Source organism: Zootermopsis nevadensis, unplaced genomic scaffold (genome assembly GCF_977971745.1).
Source record: "Zootermopsis nevadensis isolate Lab colony 2312 unplaced genomic scaffold, Znev_1.0 Znev_ptg000064l, whole genome shotgun sequence".
NCBI classification, from domain to species: domain Eukaryota; kingdom Metazoa; phylum Arthropoda; class Insecta; order Blattodea; family Termopsidae; genus Zootermopsis; species Zootermopsis nevadensis.
The window spans coordinates 1,813,213-1,832,404 of NW_028259195.1; the positions used below are offsets into that span (position 1 = coordinate 1,813,213).

Consider the following 19,192-nt stretch of genomic DNA (forward strand, 5'->3'; position numbering starts at 1 on the left):
GGTGGTTAAATTTGAACTGTACGTCTGTCCTGCAATATGATTGTAATCTAAGGGCAAAGCTATGTAAATAAAGAACGATAATGTAGTTTTCAGCCCCATGAAATTTTCCAAATTTAAAATCTTCCCCGCTTTATAGTTTGTGTTAGCAGACGCTTAAGTCACCTCAAAATTACTTAACTTGAAAAGCTAGCCGTTACTCAGATCATCAAAACAGAAAATCCCCACTTTTTAAAATCCTCAATATCTTCTATATATGCTTTAGCAAATCCCACCACTGCAACTTAACGCATGGTCTGTGACCTCACACCCTCAACATTTCTAATATTGTGGGCAAACTAACTGCGTCTTTGCTGGATTCCGCTGATATTCCGTTGCAGCGCAGCGGCTGGACTGCAGGGTCGATGATGTTGTTAGTGGTTAAGAATGCATGCAGCTACAACTCTACTCTAACCCGTCTATCCTCTGAGGGTAGGAAGAAGGCGAAAAAGAAGAAAAGAAAGAAGAAGACGAGTAAATAGAAAGAATCTGAATTCATTTTGCTCAAGGGATGGAACAAGCAAAACATTAATTGGAGACTCAAAATTAAGGAACATTGGAAGGAGTTTAACCCCTGCACCCCAGGCGTTAGTCGTGTGTTAATTTAAAATTAAAGTAATTCGTTTCACTCGCCAGCAAAGATGGTAGAAACGAAATATGCCGGAGAGATGACCGCCGACACTGGAAACACGACAAGAGTGCAGCGTCCGGGTTCCCCGGAGCGTGTAGACGCACCCGCACGGGTGAAAATGCCATGAAGATCCTCCTCTGAGTTTCGGAACCACGAAGATTCACTTGCCGTTCCCCTGAAACCAGACAGAATGTCCCATATAATGACAAGAATTTATATGTAGGGTCTGAAGCTCCATATTATTCATATTAACATTAATTACGATGATAGCAAACCAAATTTAAACATAACCGTGTGTTGTTCATTAATATTTACAACTTTTATTTATCAGACTAGAAGACAAAAGATTCTAAATTCATGGTCAACGTTATTTTGATTAGAACATACAAACAGCTTGGTTGAAAGTTATCTCCTAAACACAACACACTCTTTTCTGAAATGCTAGACTAATTATAGAAAAAGCACTCATTAAAAGCAGCTTCGGGGGGGGGGGGATGCGGGTATTATCTGTCCCGACACTACGCCTCGGCCTCGCAAGATAGAAATTTGTGCCTTACATCTTCAATCTGCGCGTAAATTGTTATCTCCTGTTCTCACTGTGGTGATTGTGATGATTAATTTTACCGACGTTTAGGAAATGATATTGCTACCTCCATCATAACAGCGATGATGGTGGGCCCTTATGATGACGCAACATCACAAAAGACATTCATAAAACATTTTTCGGTTATGATTATTTGCTCCCAAGCGATTTTGGACCTTACGGGATAACATTTATAAATAACCGTTGCCATGGTAACGCTGCTAAGAGATGTTGGGTCTAATCGGATAATTCTTATGATTATTATTGTTTACTACTTACATTTTTGCCGTCATTCTTAGCGGGCAATTTATTAGTCTTAAAATTTTGTCCGTTATACCCCATAAAATGGCATGATTCTTCTAAAATATGAACTTGAAATTACATTGAATAAAGCGATAGCTGTCTACATTTAATGTGTCTTAAAATATGCTTCAGAATACTAAAAAGGACGAGAAAGATCTCTAACGATTGTCTGTCGACGGGGAGAGATTCGAACCCGAAACCTATCGAGTAGGACAACTCAATATTTATTTCTTGTATGTTTACTTACCCACCTCTCCTGATCTGTGGAACTAACCCTGACCGATCATTAAACAGACTACGTGCATGATGAGGGACCATACATCAAAGGAAGACAGTGATTTCTATCTACACCAAGACATTCCAACAGCACCAGGTTCTAGCCAGTGTGCTCAACGGTTAAACGGGTACGGGGTTACTGCGACCTGCTGTAAACATCTGACCAGTTAACGACGTATTACGGAACAGAGAATGACGTCCACATGTTCATAATCCCATGCTCTGGCAAAACAGATACGGGTGTAATTTGTCAATATTCGATTTAAAAGAAATTGGATAATAATCATTTTATGCGGAAAAGTTTACAAAGATATGAGAGACTCAAACAAGGAACAGAAATGTGATTAGTCCGTGAAACATTAAACAAGAATAATCTCTTTTAAAATTGACATATTGCAGAGGATATAGAGTCTGGATGTAATGACTCATACGACCCGGATTTAAAGAAATCAGATATTATTCGTTCAAGTATCATGTGGAGTAACAAATATTTCCGAGGAATATATTTCTTCCATCCTCAGGGCTAAAGATTGGTGAGCATTAATGTTACATTCTATAACATTAGGTGTAACTGGGAGGATAATATTAAAATTGTTCTTACGGAAGTACTTTTCAAGGTTGCGAAATGGATTAATATAGCTCAGGAAAGACACCAGTGACGGGATTTTGTGAACACTAAGCTGAACTTTCCATTCAAGGCGGATAATTTTACTGGCTGAGCCTATTGTTAGCTTCTAACTCCCACCTCAGAAATTCGCAAGACTACCTTTGATGGTCATATCGATGGCAAAGCATGTAAAATTTAAAAAAGAAAGTTGTATGGCATCTGGTGTCATTTCAATAAAATAAATTCTTTCTAAAATAATTAATAATGCCATACACGCATACGATAAAAATAGAAATTAAAGTCTCACTGATTATTACAGAAATTTGGACATATAATAATAATAATAATATTTGCATTAAAGGGTTATTTTGATCTGGGACCATGCACAGCTACTGTATAACTCACAGTCGAACGCACGTATATGTACGATGGTGTCCGACGCTACCAGAAGCTTGCTGGAATATCGACTGGATACCGGCCCTGCGATACGACCTTAAGGTCAAAACGTGCCCCCCATTTCCAAACAACCATTCGCAGTCAATACTCTTCGTTTCTAACACGTACTACTAACATTACACAGGCCGATTTTCGTCAAATTCGATATTAACTGTATGTCACTATCTGTTACCTTCCATTGGTACTATCAGCCATGACCCTCGTTATTAATTTATGTATTAAAAGTACAAAGCCACGATTAAGAATATCCATAAATTTAAACTTGCATGCATCTAGGACAAAAAATTCTGAATGGATTAGGCATTGGACAAGGCAGGTAGCTCCAAAATTGACTTTCGATATTACGCCCGTGCGCACAGACATGTTTCATTTGTTACCATGCACTTGGGCAAACATTACACGGATCCCTAGGGTCAAATCAACAGGTCACGCCGCCATTGTGCCAATTCTTTCAAGTACTGCATAATTTTTTGAAAGCGTCTCCACGAACAGCGGAGAATTTTATGGAAGTGCATTAAGACGCACTCTTTCAACCAAGGTCATCAGTTCATGACACGAAATAACAGAAAAAGATAATTATTTGTCTGAATTCGATTCCACAAGGAATTTAATCCATGGTTACACGTGATATGAGCAATGCGACAAAGTTGGAGAATGTGTAATATTCCTAAGAATTCCATTCACGCGGTGCATTTATTGAGACTATCTGCTGGTTTCTTCCAGCTTAAAACATGTTTTCAAACACGGCAGCAATTTCTTTCTCGTACTGAACACGTACACGTGTTCAACTTATTAAATGGGACACGAAGTGCTGGAAACAGCGACTTTTTCAAGTTTTGCTATTATTCTCGAGACAATGTTCAATGGCGCAACAAATATTCGAGCTGAGGAACGACTGGATTTTAGAGCAACACACACCTGAACGCGGTCCTAAATTCGTCAGAATCTGTCGAGAATCGATGAACCAATTTACTGTAACCTGAGTGTCAACCCATCCTAATCTTCGGAACTTATTAAAAACACAGACAGACAGACAGAGAGAGAGAGAGATGCTTCAACTAAGTTAACAGTCCTATAATATTTCTTGATGATTTAGACAGGCGTAATACTTCGTTTCTCACTCTGTAAGACAATCCGAACTTGAAAACACTTAGGGAAAGAGATTCAAGAAGATTATTTACAAGCGAGTGGGGCGAAGTAATACTGATAAAGAAAAAGGTATGTAAACGGTACATTAAGCCTTCAACAGAGAATGCTAAATACCAATTAGTTCAATTCTGAAAGTTTACTTCAACGTATGTACCAAGTGTTTTAATTATGATGCCTTTTATATTTATGGATTTTCTATGATTCTCACTATAAACAACGATCATTTCCTTAAACAGCGTTAACCAGTTGATCTTCGTAATGGTGAAGTGTTGTGTTTTCTTCGCGGTACGGACTGAATTCTTTAATATTAATCAGACGAACTATGATTCGCGGAATAAACAGCGATCATTTCCTTAAACAGCGTTAACCAGTTGATCTTCGTAATGCTGAAGAGTTGTGTTTTCTTCGCGGTACGAACTGGATTCTTAAATATTATTCAGACGAACTATGATTCTCGGAATAAACAGCGATCATTTCCTTAAACAGCGTTAACCAGTTGATCTTCGTAATGGTGAAGTGTTGTGTTTTCTTCGCGGTACGGACTGAATTCTTTAATATTAATCAGACGAACTATGATTCTCGGAATAAACAGCTCACAAAACTAGTCGCGTCCCTGGCAGACGGCAAATCCAAGCAATACAGACTCCGTACGCAATACTCGGTCCACCTAACACCAACAGCATTTCCTTACGAAATTTATCCAACAGAAATGAAGTAAGGACGACCAGTCAGTTTTTAAAATTTCTGTGTTTATACACGAAGAGAACGGCCTTGACCAGTTAAACGACTGTCAGCTACACGATGACTGCCGTACATGTTTACAAGACAGACGCAAGAAACTGGTCTCATACCGCAAGTGTGCGTGTCCATCACCGGACACGCAACGTCTCTGCGATTGTCTGCATTTTCTCCTTTTCCAATCTTTCCCATCAACAATTCTCAAATGATCTGTAACTTTTCCTTTCTGTTTCCAACTCATAAAAGAACTCGATTCCTTACCGTACGTAGGGGGTTTCAAACATTCTTTAATTTTTGACGATATCGGTACCTTCGCGAAATCCCATCCACGTAGACCAGGTTTTACTCAGACACTACATTACCGTCGAGACATACTAATTTCTAATTTCCCACAGAACACTATCTACGAAAGTCATTATAATTTTGAATCAACCTCGAAATAATACATCACCGTACTCACCCGAGTCCATCGCTCACAGGTGCCTCATCGTTTCAGACGTCTCGAGCCAGACGACGTCACAGAGCAGCGTCCAGGAGCGAGACGTGGAAAAATCTTCTGGTTCAGAGGTTCACGACGGCGATGAAGAATGATGATATCATAATCACCGTGAATGTGAAGAGGGCTCCGCCAATCACCTCAAAGCAGACATAATGACAAGAATTTATAATTACGTCGCTTCTGTACGTACGCTCTGAAACTCGATCAGTGGGCATTATCTGACAATTTCTCATTGTACTCACGGGAGTCCTTAGTTCGCTGCTGCTGTAATATAATTTTCGGGTTGTCGTGTTAGCGACCTCACGATGTAAACGGCCGTCATCCTCACCGCTCCGTAAACCTCAAGTCTTGAACGAGTGTCACGTGGTTGTTACCACTGACCTAGAAGGAGACGGAATGCGTGGGCAGAATCACAGAACAATCAAAACGTAAAATAAAATAATATCTCAGAATACTTAGTTCAGTATTGCAACGTCATTTCAGCCATCTTGTCTTGTGTGACGTAGGCCAAGTCACGTTGTATCGGTAACAGCACGCAATATAAGTTTTTCTCTCAACGTACTTTCAGAACTCTCTTCTTCAGAGGACGGAATATTTCATGCAACTCACCTTGAATGACTTAAGTAGGCTCGCGTTGTACAGGACGTAGCACCCGAGGACCCACAACAGGACACATGTACTCTCGCATGTGCGTTGTCACAGTCCTAGAGAAAAATATATAGACGATCTTATATCACTCCACTTTCTCCATGGAAAAGCGACGTAATTCACCTGTAAAGCCGCCAGACAGAAATGCCGATAAGTCAGGGTCGTTATCTATCCGACCAGGTTAAATCTGTATTCATTATGATAAGGTCAAATCCAGGAGTCAATTATAATCAATATTACAATTTTCATCGATTTGTGCTTACATTACACGTACAGTGAATGGCAAAAGAGGTGGAAATCCACACAATAAGAATTTATTATTATTATTTTCGCTTCAGATTTCAGGATTACATTTTCAATGGTGCAAGGGTTAATAAAATCTAACTCAAAGACGTTTGTAATTTCTAGAGAAAATCGGTTAGTATTTTCAATATCACGAAATCGCCTGCATTCTTTAGAGCCTCGTACTACCACCACGAAACCTTCAACAACTCTTTGGCTGTCGAATAAATCGAGAATTAAACCAAATACAAGCTGAGACGTAATATCAAAATGGCCGACTGAAGCCCCAACTTACGTAAAGACTGCGTACATACGCGCTGTACCGAAGCAGGAGACAGACAACCGGAAAAAACTCAACTTGTCCGTAGGAAACAAGTTTCGCGGAGCATGCTGGGAAAGGCAAAGATGAAAAACTCATCCAACGCGCGTCGGCAGAGATGACTAAGGGGCAGATAAAATTATACGTCCAGTAATAAAACACTAGAAGCGAAAATACTACGAGCAGCGAAAACTCAATGATTTAATCGAATGAAACTAAATCGCGGGACGGAGGGTCAGCCTCAGACTGTAAATGGTCGTAGAGAATAAAACAAAGCTTAAAAACATAAAATAAACGGCAGCGTCCTCTGTGCGGGAACATCGGGACCCACCACAAGCGCCGTCCCGCACAGAGGGCGCAAGTTATTATTTTGCTTTAAGAGGTTTGTTTTAAGTTCCTATGACCACTTAGCGGCTGCGGTTGAGCCCCCCTGTCGGTATTATTCCATATCAATTACTGCGCTTTCGCTGATGGTACAATTTTCGAATTTTGAGTGGTCCTTTCATTATACCTAATCTTACTATGCTCTTGCTATATCCCCTAGACAAGATCTGTTGCCAGGTCGGTTAGTCGAAAGACTTGGACGACTCGCCTCGCCCACAAGGTTCTGTTTTCCGTAGCGTGCGAGCGCAAAGCCAACGAGTTGGACTCGTCCGACTCGGGCGGTTCGTTGGAACCCGCCACCAGGCGCCCGGCGCCCAGGCCATTGTCCGGATCCGGGTCCGCGCCTCTGCTCGCTCAAGAAACAGCCTGGGCCTCCACCTCCCTTCGTGGGTCGCGGGGGTTAGGGCGCGGGGGTTAGGGCGCGGGGGTTAGGGCGCGGGGGTTATGGCGCGGGGGTTATGGCGCGGGGGTTATGGCGCGGGGGTTAGGGCGCGGGGGTTAGGGCGCGGGGGTTAGGGCGCGGGGGTTAGGGCGCGGGGGTTAGGGCGCGGGGGTTAGGGCGCGGGGGTTAGGGCGCGGGGGTTAGGGCGCGGGGGTTAGGGCGCGGGGGTTAGGGCGCGGGGGTTAGGGCGCGGGGGTTAGGGCGCGGGGGTTAGGGCGCGGGGGTTAGGGCGCGGGGGTTAGGGCGCGGGGGTTAGGGCGCGGGGGTTAGGGCGCGGGGGTTAGGGCGCGGGGGTTAGGGCGCGGGGGTTAGGGCGCGGGGGTTAGGGCGCGGGGTTTAGGGCGCGGGGATTAGGGCGCGGGGGTTAGGGCGCGGGGGTGAAATTTTTTTGGGGTGGCGGCCCCTCGTTTTGAATTCTGGTTGGGGATCCTATGTGGGATAATATGGGAATTTTTGGTGGGGAATCCTGCGGGATCGTGGGTTGCGACCGTGGGAAATTCTGTTGGAAATGTTTGGTGGCAGATTCTGCTAGATCTGGGTAGGGAATCCTTGGTGGGGATCCTAGGAAATCTGTGGGGAATACTAGGATGGTCATGGGGAGTCCTGGTAAATCCGAGGAATCCTGGAGGGGGTTATAGGGGATTCTAGAGGTGATTGTCTTCGGGGATCCTGCCGTGGTCCTAGAGGGCAGTGTCCCTGGAGTTCATCAGGGAATCCTTGGGTCCTAGGGGATGCTGTGGTTCCTGGGATATGGTGATGCTGAAAGGATCCTAAGGGGATGGTCCCGGGGGGGGGGCGATCTTGGGTAGGGGTGATCATGAGGGTTGGCCCAAAGAAGGGGATAGCCCTGGGAAGGGGTGCGACTGGGGTAGTGGCCCTGGGGTAAAGGGTGTGGCCCTAGGGTGGCTGGCTAGCAGAAATATTGGTGAGAAGATATAACCTTGAGATTTTTTAAGACCAGTATCTACGAAACTATTGGGCCGAATTTGTCGTGGCTTCCTTGACCTATACGTGACCTCATTTTGACATGAGTATGGTCAATCAGGTATTCACCGTTTGGCATAAATACGTATGACCTTGAGAATTTTAAAGACCTCTATCTGGCAAACTATTGGGGCGATCTTGTCTTGACTTTGTCATGACCTTGACCTAACAGTGACATCAATGTTACAAGAGAATAATCACTCTGATAACTGATGAAGATGTGAGGGCGAAATAATGTACAACAGTGGTCCCCAACGCGGTGCCCGCGTTGATACGGAAAGAGGTTATACTGAATAATAAAGGCCGTTCAACCATGAACATTATAAAATCAAAGCACAGTTCTCCACGTACTAATGCCCATCTTGACGATTGCGAGCAGCAACATCATCCTACTCTCCCAAATTTGTAAAACTGGCCGCTGAAATGCAGTGCCAAACATCACACTGACTTCCCACTTGGGTAATAATAATTGTACTTATAAAAGTACGTATTTTTGATTGCGTGGTTTCTTGTATCAATAAACGTCGTGTTCTTTTGTGTATTATTTGGTGTCCGTATCTTATTTGTCCAGAGAAAACAAAATTTGGCTTTGTTAATTGGTTGGTGCCCGCCACAATCTCATAAACTCTCAAATGTGCCCTTGGGCAAAAAAAAGGTTGGGGACCACTGACATGCCAAACATTATCATCAGTGCGTTTGGTGTAATCACGCACGTCTGCTGATATCGAAGTTTCAACGTTCCTACGTGCGGATATCCGTATATCCCATGTACACATAAGATCGAGATTAGATACATTTCTTTTGTACATTCATATTTATTTATGACGGACTTTGCTCGACTGTCTTAACTACCACGCACCGTGGGACATAGCCGCAGAGCTCGACCGTCCATGTACGACGCAGTGCGAAGAATGAAACAATAAGAGAAGGGGGGAACTCCAAATTAAAATATAAATAAACATCACGTACAAGCAGCTTACCGTGTCTCGTTTGTGTGCGGTAGTTGGCTGCCTGAGTCAAAGTCACACGGTGCGTAATATCTGACTGGCTAACTTCTTCGGTGCGTGCTACTTTCCGCGTTGCCTGACAGCACAAGTCCCTCGGCGATACCGACTACATAAGAATAAAATTAAGAATATATAAATACGCATGTGTATATAAATATGCATATATATTTTTGAGAGAATAAGAAATTTTGGTAGAATCAAAAAAGAGTAAAAACATAATATAATAAGAAATCACATAAAGTACGTTGCCGTGGCTTCTGTGTGCGCGCGCGAGTGCGGTGCATGCTACTTGGTCGGTCGAGTTCCGAGTCAATGTCCGGCGGTGCGTCGTAGTTTTCTGTAATGCTTGGCACCACAAACCCCTCGGCGATACCGACTTGATAAGAATAAAAAATAATATATATATGCATACATACGTTTTTATGTACGTATTTATATATATTTTTGCAAATAAGTGTTAGTGAGCTGTCAAGGGGAGGCTGCCCGTGCCTCTGGCGGCAGCCGAGGAGCCGACTGCCGGCCTGCGGACCCCGACGACCGGCGATTGCTGATTTACGGGTGGCTCAGAACGCAGTGCCGCGAGCGAGGCAGGCCTCGAAGAGGGGACAGATACAATGGTCGGCCGGTCGCCGGGAACTCTTTCGCGGGAAAGGCCCCATGGCCAGCCGGGCCGAGACCGTGAGAAGCAGAGATTGGGTGCTGCACAGACGGAGTCTCGCATGGACTGGGTGTCATTCAACGTTTCTGGTAGGTATAGAATGGGAAAAATTTCGACATTTTCATAATTTTTTTAATTTTTTTGAAAAAACTAAAATTGCTGGAAATTGTCAAAAAAAACAACACAAAACCCAAAAATTTTGAAATTTTTCAAAATTTTTTGAAGTTTACATTTTTCAAATTCTTTAAGCTTTCTGCGTCCTTTCAAAGTAAAGAACTATATTGAGGAGACTTTATGGCCTTACAATTTAATGACATTGCACATTAAACAACAAAGGTCCTAATACAGATCCTTGAAAGTTACCAGACAATAAATCAAAAGGAAATGACAAAACTTCAGAATAACGTACTTGCGAATGTCTGCTGGTTAGGTAACTAAGAAATCAATCATATATCCAGCAGACAGTTCATAGTCACCAAGTTTGTGCAAACGTAAGACATGCAAAACAACACTGATAAATGTTTTAATATTTGCCGTCAAATCACAATTTTTAATAAGATGATAAAATATAAAATATTTAAAATATCATTTCACGTTCCGCATCGAATGATCGATTTACAAATTGGAACGTCTCTTACGACATGTTTCGGTTATATTTAACCGTCTTCAGGTATAAATTAGATTGGTAAATTTAAAACTCGAATTACAATCCTTTACAATGTTATGCAGTTTATGAAAGATGTTCTTATCAGATTACTCTTATATATTAGAACGAAGGTATTGTTTTTTATATGGCGTGGTTCATCTGATGTTCAATATTAGTCTGTAAAGCAATGATTTAAAGAAAACATTAATAAATATGGAGTAATATAGAAAACAAAATGATAAAATCAACATAAAAGGCATCATGTACACATAAGATCGAGATTAGATACATTTCTTTTGTACATTCATGTATGTCTGAAGGTTGATATGGGTTGCCATTATCCACACATTGAAGGCAGATTCATATTTATTTATGACGGACTTTGCCACAGTACGTACGTGTTTGCCGTGTGGTATTCTACGTCCATACAGCATCCAGTTGATGTGATGTGTCCAGATGGGGGGGGGGAGGGAGGAGATCATAAATGCAGAGGGAGTTAAAGAGAGAAAAGTAATGCCGCACCAGCTTGGCCCAAAAGTTATATTCTGAGCAAAAAATTTCGAAAAGGAATTCCCACAGTGGCAAAGCGTGACTTTTTCAAAAGTGTTGGCCAAATCCCATTCCGGGATGGGGGTCAGGGGAGTTAAAACTTTGGTAGTTGAGTTTTTGGATCGTAATTTATCTTCCATGATGAACAATTAAGTGTTAGCAGTCGAGGTTTGGCTAGCATCTTAGCTTCGTAGGTCATGTAATCCTCTACTTACCCCCTCAAACCAGAACTATATTGTAAGATTTGAGGTTTCCACAGCAGATATTGTTTCTGTCATAATTGCGTTTGCGCAAATAGACTGGGAGCTTACGCCTGAATGAGGTACCCATCAACGCTTGTAGGGGAAGGTATTCCCATATGTCATTTCAGATAAATCCATTAAAACAGAACACCCAAGTTACTGCTATTCTTATGGGCACACACTCCAGAAGCATCTATACGTTAATGTGATTAAGTCAAGGTTCTTTACAATGTCTTCCGTGGTTTAATGCGTCACTGGGACATACGATTGTGTGGGTCGTATTAACCCGGCCAGTATCGCACTCCATTGCAGCACGCTGCCACTACAAACAGTCCTACATATCGGGTGGGATATCTAGTTGCTACAGGTTGCAGCGTGAACTTGTAACTTAATCAGTACACGAACTGTAAAGAAGTTCTTGACATAATCTCGCACAGTGCTAGGACAATGGATGTAAAATAAAATGTCGTACCTTTAGTTGTAACGAAGGTAACTGTTGCGAGCAGCGACAACTGGGACAATCATAATTAATAAGGAAGCTGGCCATGTCGTTGACCGATTGACTAACTAACTAGATGGCTTACCGAACCCGAAGGTTCATCACCGAACTAACCAAAGCTCTGTCCTGGGCCAACAAAATCCAGTCTCCTTCAAATCCTATCTCCCATAGATCCCGCCTGACATTATCCTCCCATCTACGTCTAGGTCTCCCCAGCGGTCTCTTCCCTTTAGGCTTCCAAACCAGTACCCGGTGCACACCTCTTGTCCCATCCATGCGCGCTACATGCCCAGCCCATCTCATTCTTCTCGACTTAATCAGCCTGACAATATTGGGGGAGGAGTACAGATTTTTAAGCTCGTCATTGTGCAGTTTTCTCCACGCCCCATCGTCTTCCCTCCTAGGCCCAAATATCCTCCTCAACACCCGATTCTCAAACACCTGCAATCTGTGTTCCTCCCTCTGAGTGAGAGACCATGTTTCGCACCCATACAAAACAACAGGCAGGATTATTGTTTTGTATACTTTAATTTTCAGGTTCTTAGAAATCAGACGGGAAGACAAAATATTTTGGACTGAGAAGTTGCAAGCATTTCCGGAATTTAGTCTCCTCCTAACTTCGTCGTGAGCATCATTTTGAATCGTTTTTGTTGTTCCCAGATATTTGAACTTTGTAACCCTTTCAAAGGATTTATGAGCCACCTTAATGTCTGTCGGGTACATCATCGTGTTCACAAAAGTCCGCCACCGGGGTCTATCCTGAGTCAGTTGCATCCAGTTCACTCCATTGAGACCCCATCTCCGTAAGATTCGTGTTAATGTTATCTTCCCACCTACGCCGAGGTGTTCCCTTCAGGCCTTGTAAACTTTCAACTCGCCCTAAAAACATCGGCTGAGGAGCTCGTCATGCATTTTTCTCTATTATCCGTCCCACCTTCATTTTGGGTCCAGACATCTTCCTCGACACTCTGTTCTCAGAGCTCCTCAGTCTATGTTCCTCCCTCAATGTGAAAGACCACGTTTTGCACCCATAAATACTTTGCACTCAATAATAGCAAGCATTCCCCGGATTTAATCTGCTGATGTAGGAGATAATGAGAGGGAGATTCTTCGATATTTATTCCTCTAAATCCGGAATAAAAATTTCTTTCAGCTCCCTAAAACGCTTTAATAATGTCCATGTATCAAGAGATGTAAAGTGTTAGAATTATTGTTCAGAATATAAACCCCACTTCTTAAGATCCATTAATTTTTATTAAGATTCTGGGATACGAAACACCTTTCATTCCTTTAAAATATTAATTGCCTACTGGAATATTCTTTTATTATCAATGTTGCCGTGAACAAACAGAAGTCAATCTAATGTTACTTGAAATTGTGTTAAAAAAGTTTAATTCTCTTACAAGAGTTCACAAATTCAGACGAAAACATTAAATGTGATGAACATTAATAATAAATAGGAATCCCTTATCTCAAACTTTGTTCAATTGTAAGAGACCATGACGTCCACCGTCAATGATCGATCTAATCAAAACTAAAACGGAGAGAGTGGAGGGCAGGAGCACAGATTTCTTAATAATTCTTTTATTAGATAAGAACTTGTGATATTCTATATTAGTAAGAATTGCCACAAACAACATATTCCCTCCACCTAACATTTACCTGGGCAATACTCGTTACAGCTGAATCTAAATGGTGACAAGCCGCTGCATCCAGTCTGTACAAAAAGTCATTATTTCAAGGTCACCAACTCTGAAATGACAAATGTTCGTGTAAAAGACAGATCAATGAAAATGTCACCTTATATTTTAAACTGCGACAGTAGCTCAGTCTCTTGTGTGGAAGGAAACAATCTTGGATGAAGATAAGTGCAAAATTCCTCTGACAGCATAGCCGAGTTTCCAGGAAATTCCAAAGTGCAATGTCTGTGACATTCCGCATGAAACCAGGTTCATTCAGAATGGAGTTGCCTCTTTCCACATCCTACGTCATTAGGAACCCTGCATATTCCAAACTGCATTACAACACTGATATTTAAACACCGCAACCTATCTGCTGTCACACCACAGCGACCAGAATGGCATATCCAGATCACATCAGGTGTTCCGAGTAAAGGTGACGATTCTGAAGAAAAAGTAACACACACATCGCGAAGACAAGTTTACTGCAATTACTGTCATCATCATTATTGCCATCTTCTTCCAAACATCTAATCTGCCATATGCAACTTCCGTGCTCATTCTTTCCCTTTCTGACTGCCTCACTAGAATCGTAACAAACTGGTAATATTACCAACTACAAAACATCAGTGCCTTCCTGGACAAACACGTAGTAACTAGTTTTAACACTTTTCTTAGTATTCAAATTGAGCTGAGTTGTTTTTTAAAGATTACGAGGACGAACAAGACCTCAAAACAATGTAGAAATACACGAATTCTGTCGGCCAATGTACAAACGTTCTAGGCTACGCTTCAGGAAGTTGTCAAATGTCACTTTCATAAATTACAAAGGGACCCTTTCCCCCCCCCCCCCCCCCCCAGTAACGTATCCAACGCAACGAATTATGGTCGTATTACGTAGGAAAATGGTGGGGACAAACGAAGTCAAATCAGACTACAAAACGATGAAGTAAAGCAAACGCGAAAAGCCGTTCAATATGACCTTCGTGACTGTGTGTTCGTAAATAATTTGTTTCGGCTACGGTAAAAAAAATGATCATTTCCTTGTTAACCAAAGCAACGCGCCATTCATTATGCTAAACTACGTTCAATTTTTCTGCTACCCTTTTTAAAACAATCCGCACACCTACGCCCACATCTTGGGGAAGATTTTTATTCGAAGTCTTGGTTACTCGTATGGTCACATTTCCAGCAATTACAGAACCAGCAGACAACTGCCTGCCTTCTCTCTGTCGCTCCACACCCAATTCACATAACATGATGGAAGGATGACTGTAAGTGCTAAAGAAACTGGCAGGGTGCTGGGGCCACCAACCCGGTCGCAAATACTTAGACACTCTGTACTGTGGACATGGGAATTCCCCACTAAGTAAAGGAGAGCCACCAAAAATTTCTTACTTTGAGGAAACATCTCTCCATGACACCAGCAGCAGCACTCTCAATGTAACAACTTTAACAAGTAGAAACACAACAAAATAAAGAAAGCAATTCTACAAAACAATATTTTGCATCTGACATTACGTCAATAAACAGTTTTACGAGATGAGTTTTAGTGCACGCTGATTACTGAATTGCCAGCATGTCTGCATGAGAATTTCTGATTGTGGTCACAATGTTTATTAAGATCCCGGGACCCCTTCAACATCGTCATCGTATGTTGACTGACTACCCAATAACAAGATCAATAAAACGTGCAACAAACAAAGCTACGTTCTGCCTCCAAGAATCATACGCAAAGGAATCTTCACTCACAGACGGCTCGAACATCTAATATTTTAACAAACATCCTGCAAAAGAGCTGTACCACTTAAAGTCCTCTCCCTTCCATTTCAGCACAGATTCTTACAGTAGTAATACGTTTTAGAAATGAAAGGAGGGGAGACACGGGTTTCGTATTGTATGCATTTCCTTCCTGATTTCTGCCCTCTAAAAAAAATAACTGAGGGTTTCGTGGGTGCGATATGGGAGCCCAAGATGAGAGGAAGGAGGGGTTATGTAAAAATATATTTATGAGGGAGCAGCCAAGGTGGTCAACGAACACCAAACAGACATCATATATCATTTCATTTCCAGGTCAACAATCTTTAACCAAACTAAATGGTCAATAACTCTACATTCTTCCTATAAACAATCTGACTGACAAGACTAACAAATTAGTCTTTCCTAAGCCAAGAACTCTTCACAACCATTTTACACACATAATATAACAATCCTGACAACACCAGCACTGGTACATTGTGACCCACATAAGTGGCACTGCCTTTCTATACTTGGTTCCAACCAACCACACCACTCCTCGATCCTAATGCAAATCCCATCCCCACCCCCAACCATGAAATATACCAGAAGTAATACTGAGCCTCATCACATGTCCATGAGACTGACACCTGACAACTCTCAACTTATGGTTAAGTCTCAAATAAATGGAACCTCTGACAGTCATCTCCATTTTTGCAAGCAAATCCAAATTCATAACGAATACCACACCACAAACTTACAAGTTTTGTAACCGATCCCCTTGCTCAACACAGCAAACTCTCAAAATTAACCAAAAGCACAGAAAATATCCCGGCAGCTCCGCTCACTGTGCACAAAACTAAATTACTTACACTGGCAAATGCTCACTTATTAATTAGTAAACAGACCACATTAAAGGCTCCTCAGCACTGCACACATCTCACATGTAACAAAACCTTATCACAAATAGTCACCACCCTCGTCTAAAAAGGATAAATAAACCTCACATTCTGATATCCTATGAACAATATCATGAATGCCTCTAGCGTACCACAGATACTGCAATAATGCCAATCCCTCACCACATTTACGTCTTTCAACATATCAACTCTCACACTTACAGTCACAACATCTAAAGTACCTAATAAAATTGGACAGACTCATCTCTCTCACACAACAACCACATCAAATACATTCTAATGCTCATGTACTCACACAACGAATGCCTGGTTCAGACCGATATCAGTCTCTTGCGGATACGAGGTTCCTTCTTTGTCCCAGCAGGTTTAATCTTCTGACATCAAGTCGGTCTGCCAACTGTTGCCGCACGTACTTCAACGCTTCTCTGGCTGGCAGTACGCGGATCACGTGGTGCTCAGTAGAATCTGAAGGATCATTCTGTTTCTCGTAATCTGCTACTCCCAGAAAGAGAAAATACATTCACATTCAAGAAATCAAGACATCACACTCTTCTAAGAACACACAGTTTTACTTCACCAAGCAGTTAACACTCCCACCTTAGCCAATGAACAAGGACCTTCCATTTTCAGAAGACAAATTCTGTCAAGTTCATTACAAACCCATTCACAAGTTAACTTTAAATACGGGTCACAACCAGCGACCTGACAAATTCTTAACTCCCTCGCTCACAGATTCATACTGGAGCCTTTCTTTCCTCCTCCCCAGCAAATTTAAAACATTCGCCAAGTGGGCCATTATTCCACACGTCATAATACTGCAACTACAAACTCTACAACTCACACACGTCACGTCAGTCCCACGCAACTTCCCTTGCCACTGATTCAGTGGATATTTAACGAACAGTTCGCTTGCCGTCTGTCTGGAGCCGAGGATGTTGATCGCTGTCTCCAAGATAGGAACAAGTGCCAGGTGTCCCGGCTTACACGGCTCCCTCTCCTCGTGCCCCATTATGACAGCAAGGGAGTCTATAAACACCAGTCGGTCCATGCCCTTCAGGTTCGCCTGTTTTGATGTCATAAAGAAAGGACGTAAATGAAAGATTAAGAAATGGCAAGCCACTACAACACAGCCAACATCTGTAGCACTTCTACTACTAAGGTGAATTCAACCGACAAGGGGCAAGAGGTAGCCGTATCAATTAGATTTATTTTCCATATCACCATCAGTAATGCCACTTTATAATGCCTTCTGGAAGCAAAGGTGGAAACTTCACCAACAGTAATATAAATTGTTTCAATGTTGAACAATCTAAATTTATAAAACTGAACTCACCAGCTGCCTGTGATATCGCCACCATTGTGCAGTGACACACAAGGAACACCGTCGTAACTCTTTCATGGCTGCAGCAACAAACACACCTACCAACATACACAACAGGCCTTACTGGCTGTTCCAGATATGAAGCAGACGCTTTCAACAAGTTCACGTACTAAATGTGGTTTTAAGAGAGATTTCAGGTTCTCACAGTGGTCTTTGGGTTCTAACACCACTTGGACTTACAGAAAACCAACACCGATTATGGTTTTTAAACATTTAATGGTTCGCTATATCAGCTGAAGTTATCCTTGTGACTAAGCGCAATGCCATGAGGCAGTGGGAGCATGGAGGTAAACTCCATGCATTCTCAATTATAGAACTATGTGGAGGTCAGCCTCAAAATGTGGTTCCTTAAACTGGCAAAGAAAAATCACGTTCTTCATTGTTTCTTTGTAGTCTCAATAGAAGAAATAGACAAGTTCTTTATTTCATTAAAACCATTTACTACTTTTCAGGACAAAAGGTCTTCTTCCTTCAATAATGGCATTGTAATTCAGAAAAGAAGTTTATTAAACAATTTACTCAAATGGATGAACTTACCTGTGACTGCCATCTGGTGAGTGGCTCTGTCTTGCTTGTCCTGCAATCTGAACGGAATCCCATGGACTGCGGAGATCTCCACATGTGGATCATCAAAACTGCAACAGCGAATCACAATGAGTACAGATAATTACACTCACATCCTAATGTTCAATGGTCACAGCAGTGGCCAATGCAGTAGCTGCTTCCTAAATCAGCAACTGATGTAAGAGGCACAGAGCAAATGGGAAAACTGGGTTTATGATATGACAAAGAAATACATTACTTGTAGAAGCCTCCTGGTACTGGCAGGATACTAAACACAAACTAATTGTGATACAGCCTCTAACGGGCTCACTGTACCAGTAAATAATGAGTTCTGGGTGCTCAGAGAAAAATCTATATCAGTGCCTCATAGACTGCCTTGGGACTCGCTTACAATTCTGCGAAGAAAAGCCAGTGATTAACAATCTGTTATGTCATGTTAGTACCATCAGGCTGGAAAAACATCTTTTATTTTGTACACTATTTTAATATCAAGAATGAGGTTAGTTTGACAATATTCTTCTGCCTCCAACTGCTCTTATATACCTTGGACAGGAGAAAAGCTGCTGCACTCTATTCTCATCATCATTAAAATTCAGGGATGCCACCAAGAAACAGCAAATTATTTCCCAGCACTGACGACGGTAGAACGGATCCGTCGTGCTTGACTTCTGAGCACTAGATGCTGTCTCCACGACCTGGAAAACACAAGCGACAGTTTCAAGTTATAACGACTAAGGAAAGTGAAATGTTTTAGTTACAGTAACTTCCATGCGGCATTGTTATAATACTTTCACGTACTGCACTTACTGTAATACTCTAAACACCTTTTCTCCACATCAGGGCGCATGTCATATTTATTTCCAGAAACTTTGGGTTTCATGGACACCTAGACTTTTATTTTGCAAGTGGAAACAAGTTTGACAAATCTCAACAACACTGAAATAAAAATTAACTACAAGCATATAATTTTTGT

At 41.9% G+C, this 19,192-nt stretch overlaps 1 protein-coding gene across 1 annotated transcript; it reads right to left on the reverse strand.

The window, feature by feature from the left end:
- Positions 1-440: 440 nt before the first annotated feature.
- Positions 441-18,989, reverse strand: LOC147871111 (transformation/transcription domain-associated protein-like). Its single transcript, XM_087341139.1, has 12 exons — positions 18,978-18,989; positions 18,763-18,914; positions 18,193-18,290; positions 17,608-17,693; positions 17,116-17,337; positions 16,570-16,769; positions 13,601-13,690; positions 9,318-9,450; positions 5,888-6,049; positions 5,521-5,659; positions 5,240-5,415; positions 441-842 (listed from the first exon to the last, which is right to left on the reverse strand). Exons 1-6 carry the CDS (start codon positions 18,987-18,989, stop codon positions 16,719-16,721), a joined length of 621 nt encoding a protein of 206 aa, XP_087197265.1. The 3' UTR covers positions 441-842; positions 5,240-5,415; positions 5,521-5,659; positions 5,888-6,049; positions 9,318-9,450; positions 13,601-13,690; positions 16,570-16,718.
- Between the last annotated feature and the right edge of the window lie 203 nt (positions 18,990-19,192).